The sequence below is a fragment of the Anopheles coluzzii genome, chromosome 2 (assembly GCF_943734685.1).
Source record: "Anopheles coluzzii chromosome 2, AcolN3, whole genome shotgun sequence".
NCBI classification, from domain to species: Eukaryota; Metazoa; Arthropoda; class Insecta; order Diptera; family Culicidae; genus Anopheles; species Anopheles coluzzii.
In genome coordinates, this window is record NC_064670.1 from 9,902,626 (window position 1) to 9,925,862 (window position 23,237).

At 45.3% G+C, this 23,237-nt stretch overlaps 1 protein-coding gene across 4 annotated transcripts; it reads right to left on the reverse strand.

The window, feature by feature from the left end:
• Positions 1-1,435: 1,435 nt before the first annotated feature.
• On the reverse strand, positions 1,436-22,740 carry LOC120949408 (uncharacterized). Of its 4 annotated transcripts, none has more exons than XM_049605299.1 (6): positions 22,577-22,740; positions 21,120-21,233; positions 13,575-13,768; positions 12,664-13,019; positions 5,090-5,359; positions 1,436-4,445 (listed from the first exon to the last, which is right to left on the reverse strand). In XM_049605299.1, the coding sequence occupies exons 4-6, from the start codon at positions 12,902-12,904 to the stop codon at positions 4,357-4,359; spliced, it is 600 nt and encodes a 199-aa protein (XP_049461256.1). In that variant the 5' UTR covers positions 12,905-13,019; positions 13,575-13,768; positions 21,120-21,233; positions 22,577-22,740; the 3' UTR covers positions 1,436-4,356. The 4 variants fall into 4 exon arrangements, with proteins under 4 accessions (XP_049461256.1, XP_049461257.1, XP_040222600.2 ...); XM_049605300.1 differs by lacking the exon at positions 22,577-22,740 and adding an exon at positions 21,301-22,569; XM_040366666.2 differs by lacking the exon at positions 21,120-21,233.
• Between the last annotated feature and the right edge of the window lie 497 nt (positions 22,741-23,237).

Here is a 23,237-nt window from a genome sequence, read left to right on the forward strand (position 1 = left end):
TGGTGCAGTAGTGATGGGAGCTTGGAATCGGAACTACCCGATTCCGATTGCGTCGCACGGAATCGATTCTAATTTCGATTACACAATTGGAATCAGAATCGGTTCCGGAATCGAAATCAGCTCCGGAATCTCCATATTCCCACAAATAGTTCATTTCACCCTGTCTGGCCATACGGTTTGGCTCCTTTGATTTTTAACGCAATTGCTATGGAGCTCGATTTAATTTTACCAACGTTGTAAAAATAACCAAAAATGCATCCAGAGGATTGCACTCAACACGACCATTCAATCATTCAATGTATGCTGCAATGAAACGATGAATGCTTTTTCATCTAGCTGACAAAGCATCCTGGAAGCATTAAGACCCCTATTTAAAGCAGGGTTTTACAAGTCAGTTCCGAATGTAAATATTATTAATCACCGCGGTTTCCATCAAAACAATTTTTAATTTCCTCAGTATGATTTTCAAAACATCAACGGGCTGCTGACATCGTTTTTTAACCGAGGTTTGAAGCCAGATCTCATCATCCGTTGATAGGTGAAGTGTTGAAAATTATGCTGAAGAGCTTAAAAATTATGATGATGAAAATGGAATGATAGAGTGATGTGGAATAACTTCTTGCACGCGATGGAAAACAATGTTTACATTCGAAAATGACTTGGAAAACCCTGCAAGCCGCAAAAAAACCACAATCGTACTCGAAAACGATCCATTGTAGGGTTTTCCAAGCCAGTTTCGATTGTAAACACTGTTATTCATCGCATCCCAGATGTTTTTCAACAGTTGTCAAATGGTTTATTTGTTCAAAATGCAATGTCAGTTCCAACACATGATTTTCAACACATAACAAAGAACTGTCAAATTCGATTCAGCATGAGTCCTGTTGAAAATCATGCTGTAGAAATTAATTAAGATCGATGTGGTACAACATTTTGAATGTGGTGAATTACAATGTTTACATTCGAAACTACCTTGGAAAAAGCTGTATCATGAAGACTCCGGAGCCGATTCCAATTCCAGAGCTGATTCTGATTTAGGAGGCGATTCTGATTCCAATTACGGAGAGGATTTCGATTACGGAACTAATTCCGATTCCGAGACCGGGAACTGATTCCGAACCTATTATCCGGAATCGATTAAACAAATTTTCGGAGCTAGCCAGATTCGATTCCGACCAAAACTTCATTTTTCCCATCACTATTGTGCAGGGTTGGTTCCATGTACGGGAGTTATTCCAAACGTGTCGTAAAAATATGTCGACCGTGAATTAATCGAGTTGTTGCTATTGTGAGCTTGGTGCGAAGTAAGATCAGTAATTAAAAGGGTTAAAATAATGATGTTGACGAAACGTTGCTCTGAACATCTTGATTTTTAAATTTACATACGTTTTTGTTGCGTTAAATCGATCAATAGAAAAACTGCAAACTGGCTCAATTTTTGCGCCATCATTCATTTATTCATTCATTCATTGTAATGTGTATGTGTATATATTATATACCGGTTTAGCATAAATACAATTCTTAAAACCTATACATTTTGCTGCTAATGCTATGTGTGATCGGTATGGTGTCAAAGGGGGGGGGGGGGGGGGGTTGAGCTTTTTTATTTGTTTTTCTCGTTTTTGTTGTGGTATGCAACTTTCTAGCGTCGGTTGAAACGCGTGACTTTACGTGAATGTGTATACAAAAAGGATTCTTCGAAATTGTGTTAATTGTTTCCCTTGCGTTCCTAGGCAAGCTTACAAATATGCGACTACAAAAAAAGAACACAACACACATCATCACCGGTACTGAGACTAGTGATTAATTCATCAAAACATTAGAAAAATAATTCCACACTCCAGTTTCACTATTTTTCCCCCGTTCGTCTCTGTACTTCCAATTTTTCCTCCGCTCCGCTCTCCGATTTCTAATGTTCACAGTGTGCCTAATTTTAGTTGTATAAACTCTTGGTTTTGTAAATTTCATTTCTGTTATTGGGGGCTCCGAATGCAAAGTCACTGTTACCAGTTGCCACTTAAAGGCTTTTTCATCCTTTAAATTGCATTACCAACGTCAACGGGGAGGATTTGTTTTTTTTTTGCACTGAACTTATATTATTTTTGTATTTCGACAATTGACACATCTAGATGGGGGGGGGGCGTTCTCTTCTCCCCTTTATCATGCTTTTATTATCATCCACTTCTCCCCCTCTATCACTCTGCCCTCTTCTGCCTCTCATACTTCAGCTCCACTGCTAAGGAGTCTCCTCGAACTTCCTCCCTATTGTTGCTCATATGTTAACGTGATGTTCATTTTAAAAGCTTCTGTTTTAAATCGCTTTAGCGTACCTTGGTAAGATTCGTGGTGTTTTGTAACATTCAAAAAAGCGTTTGAATACTCCTGGGTCCCGTCCATTCATACTGCAAAACTAAAACATTGTGCACGATTAAAGTAAAACAACCCGAACGTTCAGTACAACAACCAAAAAACAAACAAAAATAAAACAAAAAGATAGTCATGGAAAACTGGCAGCAGCTTTACAGAGCGAAAGAGAGCATTTGCACAACAAAACGCAGCAAAGTTACACACAACAGTAGAAACTAATTCGCAACACGTCTGCACGAAGTAAATTGCCATTGATTTGCTCTCCTTATTGTATTCCTTTTCATCCTTGGTTCGTCTAATTTATCACATGGACATAATTCGTAAGATTACCACATTACTACACGCATCCCCCATTTCCACGCGTTTCTCCCCAGACAAGGTGGAAAAAGCAACGTGTGAAAATCTATCTTTGGACATGAACAGAAAAGGAGCAAAAATTCGTTGTTTACCCTAGTGAGAGCAGGTGTAAGGAACAAATCGTTTAAAGACATGTGCGATGGGCGGGAGTGGCGTGCGTGGGAAGGAATAAGTCATACATGGGATAGGACATATTACTTCTGTGGCGCCTTACGCGTGCTAAGAGCCTTTGTAGATGATTCACGGGTTTTCAACCTATCTATAACCCTGCAGTTCGCTGCTAGGCTGCAAGGAGCTGTCATTGTCAGGTGGTGCTAGAAGCTAAACGAAGTTATCTTTATCGGATCTTATAAATTATAGCGATACCATTTAAAAAGGATCAACTCCCTGTAATACGTGTGTGCGAAACGTAGTTTACTAAAGCTAGTGATAATTCACTTCAAAGATCTCTTGGTAGTATCAACCAGTGACTGGACTGCTAAACACCATACCTCTCCATACCTACAGTACATGGGAACGATCGCAAACAAAGTTCGAAGGACGATGATCGTGAACCGCCCCCACCTTACGATAATACCTGAAGGGCAACGCAACACAATCGACACCATGAAGGAACTTCGAACCAACCTTTCGAGAGATGTTTAAAAATGCATCTGAAGTCAGCGAAATCACTAAAGTTTTGGTAATTAACATTGCCCGTTTGTTAGAATAAAAACGCTGGCCTCAAACACTGGTAGATTACACAGAATAGCAGCAGTATCATTCCACCCTGCTGCAAAACACTGTTGCATTGTTGCAATATGCAATCCACAGCATTGACAAACGAGCGTTACAGCTAGAGAGTTGTAGCGCAACACTACTACTGGTGCGAGATCGGCGACTAATAACTTATCGTTTCGGCCCAACGACATCATTCACCATTCATGGGATGGGCTCCTGGATTCATGGGATACCTTAAAAAAGCTGTACTCGCATCGACAGGTGTGCTGCCATACCTTCGTTACGTTCATTGTCCTAACTACCAAAAAACAAAACTGAGCCACATTCGCATACGAAAGCATCTAACTAGCATCTTACTTAAAAATGTTCTCCGCTTATCCGCCCTTTTTGCTTCCACTTTCCACCACCGTTTCGAAGCGCATCCCACTATCTTTGGCTCTTTGGGGTCGGGTTTCTTCTTGCCTTGCGCTTTTCCGTGTTTGTGTGTGTTTTTTTTTACTAAGCCTACGCTCTTCGACCGACTTCCAATTGCGGGAACGATCTGCAATCGAGTTTTTCAGGCTGAGAGGGAAATAAATAAATTACCTAAACAGAAACCCACTCTTTCACACTTCTCCGCGCCTTTCACACCATCCACGCGCATCCATCTCCTGTTTCCGGGTGTGTTGGTCGGTCTGTTGGAAACGCCACTACGGTCCACACTTTGACTTCGGTATCGAAGACGACACACAGAACGTTTTCCACAACACTGACACTCACACACACTGTTGTGGGCAGGATTTTCCTTTGTTTTGTCTGCCCAAACATAGTGCAGCGACATAGACTGGGAGAGCGCGGGAACCCCACACCCCATCATCATTCCTCTCGGGCAAGCTCAGGCGCAAGCAAGCAGCAACAGCAGGTGGGCTGGCTTTACGTAGCGGTTGTCGTCGGTGGCGGTTGACCATTGTTTCCGGCTGCTATGCAACTACTGCTCCCGTCGGACGCCTTACCGGCACAGTCTGTGTGTATCGGGGAAGATGGGAGCAAAATTGGAGAGAGTGTTAATAGTGAATCGAATCATACGGCTCGAACGTGTTTGCCTGCCCCGTGGCCCAATTATACACTAATTAAATCAAACGATGTTCAACGGCTTCGCTCTGCTGGATGCATTCGCTAGGTGTGTACACGTCACTCAGGCAGTGTGCCGCCGTTTGTACTGTTCAGCGGTGTATACGCGCTTGTGAAATGTACTTTGTTTTATCTTATTACAGAAAAAAGCATTTACTTTGATTTAATTTAACAGTAATTTGATCAATAACAGGTTACAGCTGCTATTAATATGGCTTGCTAGCGCATTCAACACGTGTCACGCTGTTCGAAAGGAACATAAACCCCATTCCCAATCAACGACATAAAGGATAGTTTCACGAAACAATTGAAAGCCTTCAATAACCACCTAACCACCATCCTAACTAGCCGTATGCACAACAGTGCAATGAGAAGCTTCACCGAAGAGAACGCTTCGATTGCGTGGACCACATGAGAAGCTCGTTTTCGTCGCCCATCAAACCATTGTTCGTGCTTAAGGACTCGCTTTATCGGCTCCTGCTCTTCTCCCGGACAAGCGACCGAACAAGATTCACACACACACACACACACTTACCCGAGGTAGAGAGGGAACCGAGTTGCGAGGACAGATCGGCCGTGGTCGTGGTACAGTGCGTCCCCAGTATGTCTGGCAGCGCGTTCCGCCGTCCTATCCGGCCGGTGTTGTAAAACTGATGATGGTACTCGTCGGACGTTCCTTCGCCGCCGGCCGCCGCCGCAGTTCCACCCTGGCCGTCCGTGGCCAACCGTTGCTGAGTGGTTGGATCATCCGCTGCGCCCGATTCGCGCAGCTTATCCATGGTCGCTAATTTGATGATGCTTAACACTGTGATGCCAACACGCGCGCGACCAGGTTCCGTCCAGCATCCAGGGAAGCGGCAGCGAAAGAATGCACAAGAAAAGAAGAAGAAGAAGAAAAGGAACGAGCGATAAGAACAAACTGAAGAATGTCCCATTGCCAGGGGGAAGCGTCTGCAATCAACCGTCGCCCAAACCCGATAAAAGGTGGGAAGGAAGCGCGCTAATGGAATTAATCAAACGCAGCATTGCACGGCCGGCGTTTGATCCGTGGGCTTTCTACTCCGTTTAACCGTATTAGTTCAGGAGCGTTCAGCTTTCATTATCGTGTTTGCGAAACGATTGGCGTTGGTTGGGTTGAGCTGCAGAGAATGAAACGTGGCGTACGCAAAAGGGGGTGAAACGTGCCGCAAGAAGACAATGTGTTGGGCGCGATGGGTGTATTTTTAAGGCGACACAGTAACGGAGGAACATCTTTCGCGCGCCTTCAACTGAAACAGGATTAACTAAGCTATTTATTAAGCGATATTAAGCAAAGAGCTGACTGAAAGCACGTATAAGGTGCTTGGGATGTATTGAAACACAAAAGGGATGGCGGGTGGTACTCTTTGTTTTTGCCGCAGGGATCCATTAAACGGATACAACAATAGAGCATTGGCCATAGAGAGCGAGAGTGCTAGGGGGGCCACATGCTGCGCTTCTGTTGTACACGCACTTGTACTACGAACGAGCGCACTTGTTTGGAGTAATTGCTACAGGGGACGAGAAACAATGATCCCAGAACAAAAAAGGCCACATAAAGCATAAAAATGTTACAAATGATACAAATGCTACAACAACTGATGAGTGGCTAATAATCAACACGCCTAGAGATGTGCACACTGAGTTAGAAGTGAGTAGGTGTACGCTGTGTGAATGTATAGATTCATCTCAGCACCGAACAACTTATATGAACCTCTTCATTATTAACGCTATTTTTATGGCTCATTTTTTGTTGGAGTTTTATTCGCACTAATGGAGCGAGTACAATCCCAAAATAGTGAGTAAATTGATTGGAGTGAGTTAAGGTAAGACGATTCGCAAATGAGTAGTAAAATGATTTGAGTAGTGCACTATTTTGTATGAACCTTAACAAAGTGGGTTGGAGATTCTAACTTCTCTGATCTATATTACTGAAACTAGTGAGTATTCTCTAGTGTACACTAAGTAAGTTGAATCTGGCAAGTGAATATTTAGGTTCAACTCAGCACATCGAGTTTATGTGAATATTTTACTCTATTTACTCTATTTTTATGATTCATTTTCTTGTGAAATCAATCCGAAAAGAATCAAACTCTAAACGATCCAGTAAGTTAAATCTCCAAAGAGTGTGTTGATTAGTTGAGCCAGAATGTTAGTTGTTTGGACATTGCATCCTAAAAGAATATCTTTATGATCGCATTGGAGAGTAGGTGAGTTGAATCCGCAAAGAGTGAATCATTAGTCGGGACAGTGTGTGAATGAGAATGAGGACGAGTGAATCGCTAGTCGGCAAGAAGAAGGAATGAGTACAATCGGAAAGGAGTACTGAAAAAGATTTGTTTAGGGCATTATGTTACGGGTCTTGTAGTTAGTATTTAGTTCGTTAGCTAAAAATTCAATTCTTTAGAGCCTCGCCTTTTACTCTAATTCAAACTACAAAAGGGTGAATATATTCCCATCTCTACTGCACCACGCTGAAGAGCATCATTGTCCTGGCAATAGTGTCCTTTAGCTTCAGTCCTTTAGGATCAGATTCTACAATAGGGAATCGGATTACAGCGATGCTGCGCCATGACGTGTATCATTGCTACCATGGCTCCATGATTAAGACGCATTGTTGTTCAGCTGCTTGGTTCGCCGGGTTTGGTTTGAGCTGGTAACGGTCGGGTAAAAGAGACCGACAGCGATGACACACGACTAAGCACCGTGTGAATTTTCGGACTTGCGTCTTTCCTGCCCCGATTGGTGTTAACAAAGCAATCGATTGCCATCACGCGTGCCACCCGTTCTGCGTGGCCTGTCGTTTCACGAAACTTTGCCGAAACGATCGTCATCATCATCATCCGATTGATTCCATCATTAATCTCGGTGGGAATCGAGCGAGTTTGTTGTGTTGCTATTCGTCCAAGAAAGGTACATACACTAATGAAGAAATCGGTAGCATTAGTGTGTTTGTGAAGCTCGTGTGATGTGTGACTTCATCATGGCACAAAATTCAACATACCTGTTTCACTAAAACCACCCTTGGAGACTAGCCTAGTTCCAGCCCGCATCGTTACCCGTACGCAGTGTGTTACACCAAGTGCCACTTCTCGGTAATGACGGTCGGCGGTCACGCGGCCCCCTGTCATAATGCATACCGAGCCGTACCATAAAAAGGATAACGAGTCCTGTGTGCACCTCTCCACACACACACACACACACACACACACACACACACTTCATCTAACTCACCAACTAATGGGCTACACAACACAGAGAGACACAAGGCCAGACAGATACTAGGCTGATAGGGTGGTATGCGTGATGTCAAACGCGTCCAGCCCCAGCTCCACCACTTTGGCGTACACTTCAGCGGGCATAAAACCAAGGTGCATTGCAGAGTTCAGGTGGTGGAAAAGCGCCATTCGAGGGTCACCATATTCGAGGGACCTTACGTCATTTTAAAACCGCGAACCATTAGCTTCCGCACATGAAACATAGCAAATAGAACAGATTTCTTAGTTCTTAAGTCCTTTTTTGTATGTAGGTAAGTAGGTAAGCGTACCAAGTTCACTTTAATCGTCTATACGTCTCGGAGATAATTGGGAAACAATGAGTAAAGAAGTAATATGGAAGATTTCCTAACTCTTATCCTTCAATATGTCGCAAACATAGTAAATTTGACAATACATTCACACAAAAACACTCGTTTTTATTATTGTTTGCTGCAGTACCTGCGTTCAATCTATCTTTGAATGTTAAATAAGAATCCTCAAAGCCTAGAATAAGTTGAAAAATATGCTTAATTAACAAAAAATTGTAGATAGAATCCATCAACATGTACCGGGGACCATTATGTCAAGTGACGAATTGTCAAATTGCTCCGTATTCCACCACCTGATCTCCTAACAGGGTTTTCAGGGATTCTCATAGTTGTGGGACACTTTCTTGACTCTATCTTATGGGAAGAAAACTACATATGATAAAAATTGGACTCTATGGCACACTTTTTGGACAAGCGCCTTATAAATTCCAGTTGGATTTGTCCAACAAAAGTGCTATAGAGTCCAATTCGCATTACATTAAGTTCATTTCACGTAAGAAGGACTCAATAAAGTGTCCCACAGCTATGAGAACTCCTGAAAAAAACCCTGTAATCTACCTTGTATATCAAAACACCTTGTAGTACCGAAACCGCGTGTCATAGTTATAAATTACACATGGAAGGTTTTAATGTGTGAAGCTTCACTGAAGAAAAAATACACCTTTAAATCGGACGAATTCATGCATCCCTTTTACGATGAATGATTGCACTATATATTGGCAAGTCATCCATTAGTGCCTTGCCCAATGGTGTTATCGATTAGTAGAATCTTACGCAACGAGAGTCATTGCGGTGGAAAGAGCAAGATATGCTGGTCCAACGTTTCTTATTTCAGAGATTTGAATGGATTAGTCTAGGATCTCTTGCAGTACCCGGTTAGGCAATGCAATGAAAGGAGGTAATGTACATATACATCTTAATCCCATTTACCGGTCCTATATGTTCTAAGATTGCATGTTTAACGCTTCACCGGCACAGGAAAAACTCGGCCAGGACTGCATTTTTCAATGCACAAAGAGCTTCTTCTGCCCCTATTTCTCTCCTCCTCGGGTAAGAAGTACACGCGCGCCTTCCCAGCAGCAACTATCGCACCAAACACACACACACACACGCAGGCACAAGACGCACGATAAAAGCCAAGAGCAAACAAAAGAGCATTGGCGGGAATGAAAATGCCTCCCTCTATTACGCCCTGCATTGACGTCACACACCATGCCACTTGTGCCTCTAATGGGATGAGGAAGGGGGGGGGGGGGGGGGGAAGGGGGATCTATCAGAGCGCAACAACACAACGATAAAAAAAGGTGACGCGTTTGAGATATGGAGGTGACAGAAGAAGAAAAAAATCGCGCGTTATCGCGTGCGAGAACAGTTTCTGCGACAACCGATGCCGGTAGTGTTCGCCGATAAGAAGCTACACAACGCACACACACAAGGGGTTTTATTTTCTGATTACTTCGTTTGCCGGGTGTGTGTGTGTGTGTGGTCCGACTCCTTCAAATATCAAATTACCCGCGCAAACACCAAATGCGGCAATACTCAACACACATTGTTCACACAATTGCCCAAATGCTCTGATAAAATGCCAAATTTTGCCACCTGTGACTGTGTGTGTGTGGGTGTGATGCAAAAGAGATTTAAAGTGTCAAGTGAAGCATTAAAACATTCTAAATGAACTCCAGTGTTAAGCAGCAAAGAATGGACGTCCAATACTACACAGAAGATCCGAAGATGCCCAACGGCGCTAACTTTCCCATCGAACGGTTGCTTCGAGGAAAGCCATTGAGATGTTTTGACAATTTTTAGCAGGCTAATAGTCCGCAACGCAAAAAATAAGGGACGACGAGAGGCGACTCCGTCCCCTGTTTTGTGCCGGAAACTTTCCCCCGAAGAACGCCCCTTCACGGAGGCTCCGGCTGCTGGCCAGTGCACATGAAAGCGCAAAGCAGCAGTTGAATAATGTAGTGTGGAGGACAACTTTTGACTCGATCGATTAGCCACCGCGCGCCAGCCGTACCGGACGGGAGATGTGAGCAGATAAGAAGGTTTCGGAACTTTTACAGCCATCCCTTTTCCCATCAATCCCCTTTTTACAAGGCTCACAACAACAACAACAACAACAACAAGGCTCTCAGGGATCAACTGCAAACCCATCAACTCAACAAAGCTGACACACAGGGCGGGGCAAAGAAGTAGAGAGAAACGTCCAAGGAGCGCCCAAACCAAAAAAAACACACACAAAACTCTTTTCAACTGTTCTTAGATCCATCCCAAGTCTTTGCCCTTCAAAATAAAAATATATAAAAAAAACGAAACAACAATTTACTGAAAGAAACATGCTACTCCTTCGGCGGTATGTACCCACTAACACATTGTGTGTGTTTAATCGAAAAAAAACCTGCGTCCCTTCATCCATTTGCTATTTGCTCCAAGGCGAAGGCGCGCACAAATTGGCGGAAAAGCAAGAGAGTAAGTAAGTGCACATTTTCGTCCACAGCAGTAGCGGCGATTTTTGTTTTTTTTTTGCCCACGGAGTGAGAGTTATGAAGTGGACCAAAAGAGGGTCCGCCGTCGTCGTGCCTTGGCCAAACAATTCGTGGGAAGAAAATGTTATCATCATCTCGCGGGTTCGGGACGAGAAACACGCGCAAAACTGTGCACGGAAAAGCTCTTGAAAGCTCTCATTTTTTGCGTCCAAACGATAACTACGGAGGAAGCAAAAAGCGCTTATTGCAACCGAATCGAAGCGAATGAAAAAGGGCTGCAGTGGATGGAATTTGCTGGAAAGTTCGCGACTTTGCTCTTCCCGTACGACCCGCGCTCGAGTGCAGCGCACATGTCTCATCAAGAACGTTAAAGCTCTGTGCCTGCGAGGAAGTCTGTCCCCGCCGCCCGGGAGCGGTCGGAAGATCAGCGGGCTGCGCTTATCACTTAAATTATTATCTAATTACCACGCTGGGATGCATCGTTCCGCGGGGCGTGCTCAAACAATATAATGAAAGAATAAGAATAACAATTAAAAAAACAAGATAATACTCTATTAAAAGCTTCTCACATTTTGGCCCCCAAGCCACACATGCACGGAAGAGAGTGGGCGGCAGTGGTAAGCAGTTAACACTTTTATCATTTCCCGAAACACAACGCAAACGGCCAGCCAGTCGGTCGGGCGAAGGAGTTCGCGTATGTAATTAATTGTCCATCAAGCGAGCCAAGTCTGTGTGTTGCTGCTGTTGCCCAAGTGTGAACACATTTAGTAGGCGCCACTAAACTAAACCCACTATGGGGGCTATGGGGCGCCTTGGCTTGCTGTTAGTGAGCTTTTAATGGCACGCGGGTTAAAGGACACGCGAGACCGTGATACAAGGCCTGGGAAAAGGGAAAAGGCAGAGGGAAAGCGCGCGTCTATATCCCCCTGTGCCTTCCATACTTGATAGTACATCCAGTTTGATCGTTCGCAACCATACAGGGTTTTCCAGGGGTTCTCATACTTGTGGGAAAGTTCCTGGACTTTATCTTATTGGAAGTGAACTTCATATGCTGGAAATTGGACTTTGGCACGCTTTTTGGACAGCCTTTTTTGAAATTCCTATTAGATTAGTCCAACAATGGCTATAGAGTCCAATTCCCATTACATTACGTTCATTTCACGTAAGAAAAAGTTAATAAAGTGTCCCACAGCAATAAGAACTTCTGGAAAACCCTGTAAACTACTTGCAGCAGCACCCCTGACAGCGGAGCAGGATATGAGCAGAACGGCGAACTGAAAAAAAAGAAAAAAAAAACACATTTATGCCAACGCAACGACACACCAGGGCACAACGTTTATGGCCGAAGACTTATCACAACGCCAGCGCACAACCAGGCTCGGTTGCATTTTATGACCATGTCCATGTGCACATGACACATGGGGGGGTTTTGGGGATAAGCATGAGGTGTGTCCGTCGGGTGCGGAAGACTTATTGTATGGCGCGACCAAAAGCGCGAGCGAAGTGTATGATACAGCCGTAGGATTTTGCCACCGAACAATGGATGGAGCCGTTGTAGTGATGGCGAGATGAAGACACTGTCGCTTTAATATGCAGTCAGGCGTGATTTAAACATGAAGAAGGGATCGCTGGCACCAACGACCTTCAGTAGGTTGATTGAATCGTGAAAGGACTGTACTGGTATATTGCACTTTTGATTGAGGTAATTGATTTATATGGCGGGAAGGGAGAGGTAAAAGTGACTTTGATGATGTGCGTATGCCGCACCAGCAGCTGCTAGTAAAGAGCTATGCTATGGTTAGTAAGTATGAGAACACTACAGTCTAAAACTTAGACAAAGTTACACACACACACACATCCAAGTGCGTTGATGATTAGTATATAACAACATACAACCAATTCATTATGATAAGGGATAAAGGAAAGAAATCGCTATGTTGGCGTCCGTCCAGCGAACAGGCTGGGTAAATGTTATGCTCATCTATCTATCTGCCACGACAGCAGGGGAGGCAGCAGTACCTTGAATGCGCGTAAACCGTGGCATCAGTTTGGCAGTTTTGGCGACAGAATGAAGCGCTGGTTGGTCCAGCAGACGTTGGCTGCGCGTCTTGCGTAGAGATAATGGCCGCCGCTCCTGATATTTGTCCATAGCTATCCGGTCGTTGATGGAGGCGGAACCTCTCCAGCTATGACTACGCACGCCTTGCTGCGGCATAGGGTGATCACTCGCTGTAACTCGTTGCACACCGGTCGATTTCATAGTTGGCGAACCGAAGTGCAAGACAACACAACCAAAGCCTGCCTAAAAACCGCTTTCGTCGGACCGCGGTACTGTGTTTTCACCGGCTTTCTTTAACGATTAACACCGTTCAAAACTTTGAGGTAAACAATATTTACACAAACAGACACATAAAAAACAAATCAGATACAAGTAAATTGTTTTCATTTTCATCGTTTTTTTTTTCATTATTAGACGGAGTATAGCCATTCCCATTTGCCAAAGAAATAAAATAGAAAAGAAAAGGAAGATAAAGAAAAGAAAAGAAAAGAAAAGAAAGATAAGGAAAAGAATTAGAAAATAATTATTATACGGGTAGAACGATGAAACAGAAACAGTTGGAAACAAATAGAACTAATCATTAACCTAGCAACAGTTAAACAAAAGTCCCAAAAGTCAATGAAAGTATTTACAAAAATAACACAGTAAAAACAAAACAAGAAAAGACAACAGCAAAATAACAAAGTTTGATGGGAGTATGTACAGTAAAAGATTTCTAAATGGTCAAAAAAGCAAAACAAAACAATATCAAGCAGGACGACGAATGATTGCCACCTCTCTCACCCTAACCTATATGTACAATGGTGCAACGTGTTTATGATTTCACCGGACAGAGTTATGTGTCGGCAATGGCTCGTGCCTTGAAGCTTACCTTCACAATTCGACCGGATCCAATGTCGACAGGTTAACGTGTTGCTTCCAGCGGCCCCCGTGTTCCAAAAATAGGCTCTATTTCGGTACGCTCATACGCTACTGCTGCTGCTACGGCCACACTGACGGAGTCTGCACGTTGAGAAGGACGAAAGCCAACAGAGGCAACACATCAGGCCGGGCCCGGGAATTCAACTAGAGGGCGCGTAGAAGAGAAAGAGGATACGAGATTGTAAGTGGTGAGAAACAGGAAGCTGCTAGACAAGCATTACGACACGGCGGCAAATACAGTGTGTGCGAGAAGAGATCATTTCTCGACTTGTACAAGATGATTGCCCTAAACGGTTGTTTGTGTGTGTGTGTGTGTGTGTGTGTGTGGGTATAAATACACACAGAAAGGTAAGCACAAACCGATGGTGAAACAGTACCGAGAACGGACAGCTCCAGTCAACTGTGTCTAGGCTTAGATGCCTACCGTAGACCATTTGCCGCCCGTGCTGTGTCGTGTGTAGCACACAGATCAACGACTAAGCGCGGGCAGCCGCCTGATGGTTGTCCTGATGGAGGTAATGGTAATAATGCTAGGCGACAATAACACAAACACCCGTGTGACAGCAACAAACTGGGTCACTTTATCCGGTTGTGGTGGGAAAATCGTGAGGTTGGGAGCTATTCTTATACACATCCACCCCAACGTTCTAGCTGGGCAAGGATCAGACATTTATGGGGATGCATGATTTCCGGTTCCAAGCCCGTCAAAACCAAGTGTAGCAAGTGTGTGTGTGTGTGGTTTTGCCTAATTCACCGTTTCGACTTTGTGACTAATGGGAGACTCAAAGACGGCTACCACACCGAATATTTCTGTAATAGTTACGACAGGGTTTCACCACGGAAGTTATTCCATCATCAATCTGAACTCTTCATTTTCATCTTTGGCACCACAACCGTTGCTGGTAAAGCCCTACCTGTACCTGTGCCACTAATGAGCTTAGTTTTTAGTGACTTATTGATCACCCATAGGAGATAGTCGGGGCCTTGAACTCATGATGGGTATGCTGCAAAGTCGTAAAAGTTGACGAGCGTACCACGAGACCGGCCTTAATCTCTCTCTCTGAACTGCTTATTGGATAATGGATGTATGGAAAAAGGGTGACAATGTATAACCCGCGTGTAGGAATAAGTCTGAGTATACCATTCGGTCAATTTCGATGACTAAAAAGTGTTCTACCGCTGACTACAAGGATGCAGAATAGCAGTGTATGCTCCAAATTTATCAAAGGCTTGTATTTATGATTAAAAAATCTTCATGCTCTATTTCTGAACTGCATTACCTTAATTACAATCAGGCCAACAACAGCTGCAAAACATCTATTGACTCCGACAAAGATACAGCTGGAATTCCAATATACACACATAGATCCCAATATCCTTAGGCCAATTAGCGCTGGTCAGTTTATCGGGAATGGTTAAAAGCGAACGGATGATTTGATTTCCCTGCAAAGCTGCAAGAATGGCTTTCATCCGGAAAATTTGTTTCGCCCGCGGAGCAGCAAGCACTTTTATCCGTCCCGCGGATAATGATTAGATTGCGCTAGTAAAGCGCTTGCGGACACACGAAAGGCTGACGCAGGCTCTGGCTCTGGCTGCTCTAATTGGAGTGAAGTTTCAATTAATTTAACAGCACAGCACAAGTGATACATCGATAATGGATTACTACAGGCTCGAAGGGCAACAGGGGCACACGCTGTGCAGCGTTTGCAGAAGTTTGTGCTACAATAAAATCAGCACAAAAAAGAAAAAAAATATGTGCTCCATAAAATTCCAATGCTCCAAAGCGTCACGCAAAAAAAACGGTTCCGGAGTCGGACGTTCGACGATGATGGGTTGTGGAAATGTTGCACATATTTTTCACCTAGACACGACTCTCCTTCTTTGCCAGGGTGCGTATGGTTATACACTATACAACAGCGCAACTACGCTCTGCTCCCTGATGTACGCTAGCTAGACAATAGCCAGTAGGCACCAAACTGCTGTCTGCCAATTTCTGACAGCCCATTTCTAACGTGTGAAAGCATCCTGATCCTATTGCCCCCTCTTTCGTACGTTTCACGACGTCTAATTATCTCACCGAAAAACCTCCCTCAACCTCCCACCACTACAACATATAAGCCTCGTCCCGTTCCGGTGTCTGTTTTCTGCGTGAAACCCCAGTAACTGGAACCCTGCCTGCCGCCCGAAGCCGGAAGAGTCTTCGCTTCCCTAGGGCGTTCGAATGGAAGGGAGGAGTGTTTCAGGTTACACCGTGCAAACTGTGGGCACCTAACTTGGCATCCCCTTGGCTAGGACACGCTGACAACTAGTCCCCCTAACTCTCTTTCTCCTCGCTCAAGCGCGTCTTTTACCACGGCGTCGTCGATGACCTTCGAAACTTCCCAACACGCGGGCACGATTTGTTTGTGTAAAGAGAGATAGTTGCGTGCTACGGGGCGGCGGCGGGTGATCGTGGTGCTGCTGCTGCTAAAGCGTAAAGTTGCATGGTAACCGTACGGCTGGATGAAACACGGATACACCGGGTATCCATCCCCATTTATCCAGGGAGAGGACGGCGACGCTTTTGCGCTGATGCGGGATACTCGGGTGGCACGCACGGTAAGGGGTGACATTAAATTAAAGTTTGAGTTCTAAGCTCCCCGACCACGATCCGTGCTGAGCCGCGACGGGTAAGGCGAAGCAATCCACCCTCTCTATCTCTCTATCGGAACACGGAACCCAAACGGGAACGACGGGAAGAAAGCATGGCAGACCAGACAGCAAAACAGCGATTTATATTAATGGGTCACCTCCACCACTACCAACACCACCACTATACAAGATTCGATCGATTCATTGGTGACGACCTTCTGTTACATTGCAGTGCGGGAAAGACCTCACCACTCAGTGATAAAACACTCTTTGTGGCATCGATTGGGTTAGAAAAATCGAGGGAAGTTTTTCTCTGGTTTGCTTTATGCACTAATTTGCAGTGATGTATTCTTTTTTTATTACACGTATTACAACTTGTAGGAAAGAACAGAACGCAGTAGATTTAATAATTCCAGAGGACTTAAGGTGTCTTCTTGCTTATTTACCATTTGCGAGATGTTTTTCCACAGATGATACAAATTGTATTTACGTCACAATACTTTATCAGTTCTTCCACATGATTATCGGCATGAATCTGGATTGTGTTTAATAGCGCGATATTTGAACACAGGTAAAATGATCCATTTGGAAAGGTGACGACCAAATTTACCTAATTTTTGCATCAAAAGTCAACTTACAGTGTTTTTCGCAAACCCAAACATTGCCCTATCGCACGTAAAGGCTGTCAAAGTCGATCTAGACTGTGGCATGTTGAAAATCATGTGGAAGAACTGATAACCAATAAAATGCTGAAAGAAATCATTCATTCCACAGCTGTTGAAAAACTTGCCGTGAGCGATTTTACTTAGCCACTTATCCATCCATAGACACAGCATGGTTTACCACCGTACACGCGATGTCGAGCAATACGTCACGAAGTGCTGTAAAGTGCTCCGATCCGATTCCAACTATTGTTAGTCCGATTCCGACTCCGGCAAAATGGAACCACTAGATCTGCAAGGAGTCGGAGTCGTCCGGAGTCGTCCGGAGTCGTCGGAGTCGTTCGGAGTCGGAGTTGTCCGGAGTCGTCCGGAGTCGTTAGAAGTCGTCCAGAGTCGTTAGGAGTCGTCTGGAGTTGTTCGGAGTCGTTCGGAGTCGGAGTCGTCAGGAATCGTTCGGAGTCGGAGTCGTTCGGAATCGTTCGGAGTCGGAGTCGTTTGGAATCGTTCGAAGTCGTCCGGAGTCATTCGGAGTCGACCGGAATCGGACTCCGACTCCGAACGACTACCGACGACTCCGTACGACTCCAGACGACTCCGGGCGACTCCGACTCCAAACGACTCCGAAAGACTCCGGACGACTCCGACTCCGAACGACTCCGACTACGAATGACTCCGACGACTCCGGACGACTCCGGACGACTCCGAACGATTCCGAACGACTCCGGATGATGCAGGGCGGACCTACCTTCCGAAGTCGATTCCGAATTAATCGGAGTCGGATCGGAGTCAACTCCGAATTTTTGCCAACTTTACCCATCACTACTCGAAACCCCCTCGTAAAGCTAGTAACAATGAAAACATTGGCTCGCAACACGATGCTACTTGCATACTAACTCACTGAAACTTATTTCTATCATTGAAGGATTAAAACTGAGACTCACTCCATCGTTCGCTTTCGCTGTTGGACACCTTAAGTAAATGCCGTAGGATGTTGTGCCTGATTGCCGCCAACCCGAGACCGGGGCACCGAATCAGGCGAATCGATCTTCTTTCCAACAGTGACAACGCCGTGCCCGTGACTGGCGTGTGTCTCGATGAAAAACGATCTCCGCACGCAAGAATCTCCTCGTCTTCTTTCGCCCCACTCCCCCCCCCCCCCCGCCCGCTACCAGCAGAACCACAGACCAATCAATCGGTGCGCAGACACACGCAGACGCCACACAGCGGGGGCCACCAAATTGTGGGTGGTGGTGGTGGGGTGTTGTGTACGCCGCCGCCTTCGTTCTTGATTGGACTAATTAATTGATTGCATAATTGGTACGGGGGAACAACCATCAGAAAAACGGTGAACGGAAGAAGCGCAAAAGGGATTGAGAACTTAGTGACACGGGCGGTAGTTGGGGGGGCGTTAGCAACCGACCAACCAACCCGACCGACCGACCGACCGGCTGGCTGCTGCTGTTCGCAATTTGAGCTGTCGGAAATGATACCCCACACAACAGCCGGCGCGCCGGCTAATACCGGTAAACGCAAACACAACCAGCCAGTGATAAGGAATGATTTTCGTCCCTACTCCACCAGAGGGCCCGGGGGGTGATAGCCCCTTTGATTGGGTTATTGGAGCACGTTGGAGATATGGTTTTTTTCCGATAATTTTTTTTTTTTGCAAATGAATCGAATTGAATACAGAGAAAATCACAACAAGACACATCAATATATCAATATCAAGTGAAAATGGAGTATACTTTTTACGTTTCTTTTTTCGTTTTTGATTGCTGCTTAAAAGGTCAATGGGCCATGTGGCCTAGAAAGAGAAAACGGAGTATAGGGAATGAGGAGTTAGCGGTACGGGCATTTGTCATGGTCATCTCATGGTAATAATGCACTCTTTAGGCATGGCTTTAAAGAGGAATAAAAGGCAAAACACTTCTAAGAGCGAAATTAGACGAAATAGCGTAGAGCATATTGGATTTATAATCTTTGAAATATATATTAATATCTCATTCAAAAATTTCCGGCTAACGCGGAGCTTTGCATAGCCTTAAACCCGCTATGCTCGTTGCAAGACAGTTATCTTTTTCCTATGAAGAAATCGTGTAGGTGTGTAGATTCAATTGATGGTTGGTGGACTGTTTTTTCTTGCAATTTTAAGCACAAATTCAACACATTCCGTGAAGTGCTGACATGTGACTATTTGTACTAAAATTCCTCTTCCAAGCCACATAGACACATACACACACGCCCACAAGCCTTTGACGTCTTTATGCTGTACTGTGGTGTGCAAAGAGAGTCTTTCTTTTTTTTTAATCGAACGACGTCAAGATGAGAGAAAGCCAAAGCCAGTCCCCATCCGTCTGGCGTACATTTCTCGGTATATTGCGCCAGTCCTCCTACGTCAATTTGCAAAACCACATCGCCATCCCGCCAACCTACCCCGCAATCTTTGCAGCAGAAACAGATGGGTGGTCTGGTTGGTCGGGCGAACAGCGAAAAATAATTGTTCCGGGGCTCCCCAACTTTCATTCTCCTTACCAACACATCACCAACCGTACACCATATCCACACCTCACCCCGACACCGACATGGTTTGTGGCCAAGGCTATAAAACGAAACACCGGCTGACTAAACACACCGCCCCGCCCTCCCTCACCGCACCAAACGCCTGCGCGAACGGTCAAACGCACAAACAATTGACATTCATTATGTAAAGTAGGTTTAATGGTACTATTTTGTTTTCCATTCACGTGCCCCCCGCGGGGGTTGGTTGTGGTTGGGAAAGAGGCACGAAGGAGGGACGAGAAGCGTCCTTTTTTGCTGCAATGTGGCCGTTTAATTTCGTTAAACTTTTTTCTTACATTTTGCATTGAAATTTGGTAAGAAAATGGGTTTTTTTTTTACTGATAAAAGTTTTTCCTTACAAATCATAGAAGTTTTTGAACAGAAATTATGTGACACTGGGTACGACTTTGGAGATAAAATTGGGGCGGAATTTCTAACCATCGTCGTCTTAAAGCGGTTCGGACACGATTTGACATTGCAGCAACAAGAACACACACACACACACACAGTTTGTCTGTATGTGAAATCGGCATAAATCCTTGCTGCCGTTCCGCACCGGGCAGTAGAAGTGCTGCTCCAACCAGTCGAAGGTCCAAAGCACATAGAACCCGGAATCAAGGGCTCAAGGATTGAAGCAAGCAAGTTTGTTTACAGTTCAACGGCCGAGAGCACTAGGTTCACAATAGTGGTGTGCTCTCTGGAGCGCACCTACCACTACGATCCGATTCCAGCTATTGTTAGTCTGACTTCCGACTCCGGCTAAACTGGAACCACTGGTTCTGCCCGGAGTCCTCGGGAGTAGTGTTTAGGTTTTATGCATCCTTCGTTGCGATTCATTCAGCTAAATCTTCGGAGATGAATGATTTGAATCTAGAATCGAATCACCAAAGATTCATGATTCTCTCTCACCAAGCATTCATGAATCTTGTAAGATTCATCAATCTTCCAAGATTCGTGTATCCATTCAGATTTACGAATCTCCAGGGATTCATGAATCCCTAGAGATTCGTAAATCTTTCGAGATATATGAATGTTCTGAAATTCATTAATCTTTCGAGATTCGTGAATCTTTTCAACAGAGATTCAGATTAATTGCATCATTTCAAAGATTCATTCAGATACATGAAACTGAATCAGATTTACCCAATCTACTCGGGAGTCGTCCGGAGTCTTCGGGAGTCGACCTGGAGTCGTCCGGAGTCGTCCGGAGTCGGCCAAAGATGGCCTTTGCAATTCGTTGTTATCTAGTATTTTATCGACCGGAGTCAGCAGGTGTCGGCGTTGGAGATGAAATGCCTGTTTGACAATTGCACTGGCCGTTTCGGGCCAGCAACAGAACGACTTCGGATGATTCCGGATGACGTCAGACGACTCCAGACGACTCCGGACGACTCCGAGCGGTTGCGGACGGCACCAGAGGCTTCCAAATGGCTCCGGATAATGCGGGACCTACCTTCCGAGGTAGGTTCAGAAATTTTCGGAGTCGACTCCAGATTGTTGCCAACTTTAACCCATCACCACAATGGCACAGGGACATAGAGGCAAGACACGTCGGATTGGAAAGAAGGACTGATCCACTGTTTTGCCAACTCCACGACATGGTGTACAAAAAAATGTAACTTAATGTAGAAAGCTAAACTTACCTCTTATTTCTTTCCCCCTATCACCACCATACTGTGCAGCGATTACAAGTTTTTTTTTCTGCAATTTTTACACTTTTCTGCTACGGGAAATGGTTCAACCAGCTTCAATCCGGTCTAGGTGAACAGAGAGAGAGGAAGAGAGTGAGAGATAGAGAGTGAGAGAGGGAAAACACAGGCTTACAATGGTGCACACACACACAGCAAACACTGTCACGCATCGTCCCGAAAGGGCACACACTTCGATCGGGAACGGGCAAGGTAAAGGTAATCCGCAAAGCAACACGGCCAACTACCGAGATCTAGTTGGCCATGAACCAGGGGAGGATGTCTTTGCCTGCTGCCGCGATTCACCGCCAACAACACTACGGTACCACACTAGAAAACACTGCAGCACTGCGAACCTGCCAGCGGGCCCCGAATAGAGTGTGTGTGTGTGAGATAGAGAGAAAAAGAGAGAGAAAGAGAGAGAGAGAAAGAGAAAAAGAGGAAAGGAAATTGTAACACAGCAAAGCGATATGGTTTGGTTGCCACTGCTTCTTCACCGCACGACACTGCACACTTTTCATACGAAAAACAAGTGGGCCTCGGAAAAAACACGACAAAAAAGACGGTGCACACGGACGAAAATGGGGAAAACGAAACACTGAATCACTCTCGGGCACGCACACACTCAGACACTGCGTGGGGGAGGGGTGGCTACATAACCCCTTCCGGGTTTGCGGGTAGTGTAGCAAGGCAGGTGTAGCGCAGCTGCTGCTGCTGCTGGGCAATTTACTTCGCGAAAAGCACACACCGGTGGGAGTGGATGCTGTGTATTTGTGCTTCAAACTGTGTGTATGTGTGTGTGTGTGTGTGTGGGTACGCTCGAGTGAATGGTCGGTGAAAACCGCAGACAAACTACGCACTTCGCACGCACGTATCAATTTGTTACCGCTCACCCCCGTTTCCTTCGCTAGCAATTGGTCGTACGAAGCGCGAAGGACGTTGTGCAAAATATGTCCGGAAGGGGGAATGAAAAAAAATCACAAACACTTCGAAAACTATTCTGCACTCAGAAAGGACCGGGACACTAATGTAATGTGCAGGGGAATAAAAGAACTAATTCAACGTTCACACCACACGAAGGCCACGAAGCGCAATCACTCTCGGCAGAGGGAACCGCAGTGCAAGGAACGGCAGGAAACCGCAGGGCAAGGGCAAGGCAAAACCGTGACGTCGCAAACCGTCCGGGAGGTAAAGCGCAGCGATTAGAGCGACACACTAACACACGCCACCCTGTGGGACCTGCGAGATAACCGTCCGGGATCGCCTGGGTAAGATTATCTCGGCGCGCGCGTCAGCGATGAACGAAACGAAACCACACATATGCACCCATGCAGCTTAGGAAGCCGTGTACGTCACACATACGTCGTGGGGTGGGTTGGGATTACGCGAGAGCTCGAACACGCCAAACCTACCTAGGCCACTAAGCACAGCGCGATTACGGCAATTGTGACGGACACAAAACAATCGACCACAGTTGCACGGTTTTTTGCCGATTCGCTCGTTCGCTCGGTCCGCAGCCGTGTTGTTCAGTTGCAGCGTTTGACAGCGAATGAAGAGCGATCGGCTGGTGAAGTTTTGGCTTTTCTTCGCTCCGGTTCGCAGGCTCGGCCATTCGGGTGCCCATTGACGGAGGAGCAGTTGACAGAAGGGGACCTGTTCTTTCATACAGCGTTTCTACGCGACGACGCGATAATCGCGTTTGCGAAAACAATATGCAAATTTTCATTGCAACGAAAACATGTTTAAGGTCGTGTCGGTGCTCCGTCGAATGCGATTTTATCGCACGTGTTGTCGAACGCTTTTTTGATTCATGTTACGATTATTTTGATGATTTTTATAGTTTAACGATTATGAACAATTAAGTAGATGTTGTTCCTACAAAACATCACACAATTAGTTTGACAGATAAAATCGGATGCAGTGTCCGACGAAATCATTTTTTTTATTCCGTCGTACGACAAAATCACATGTCCGACGTTATCTGTCACATCCCATATACAATTCTGACAGATTTTCAGATAAAATCGCATGCGAAAAAGCGTTGCCACCGGTATTATACCTACCTCACACGAA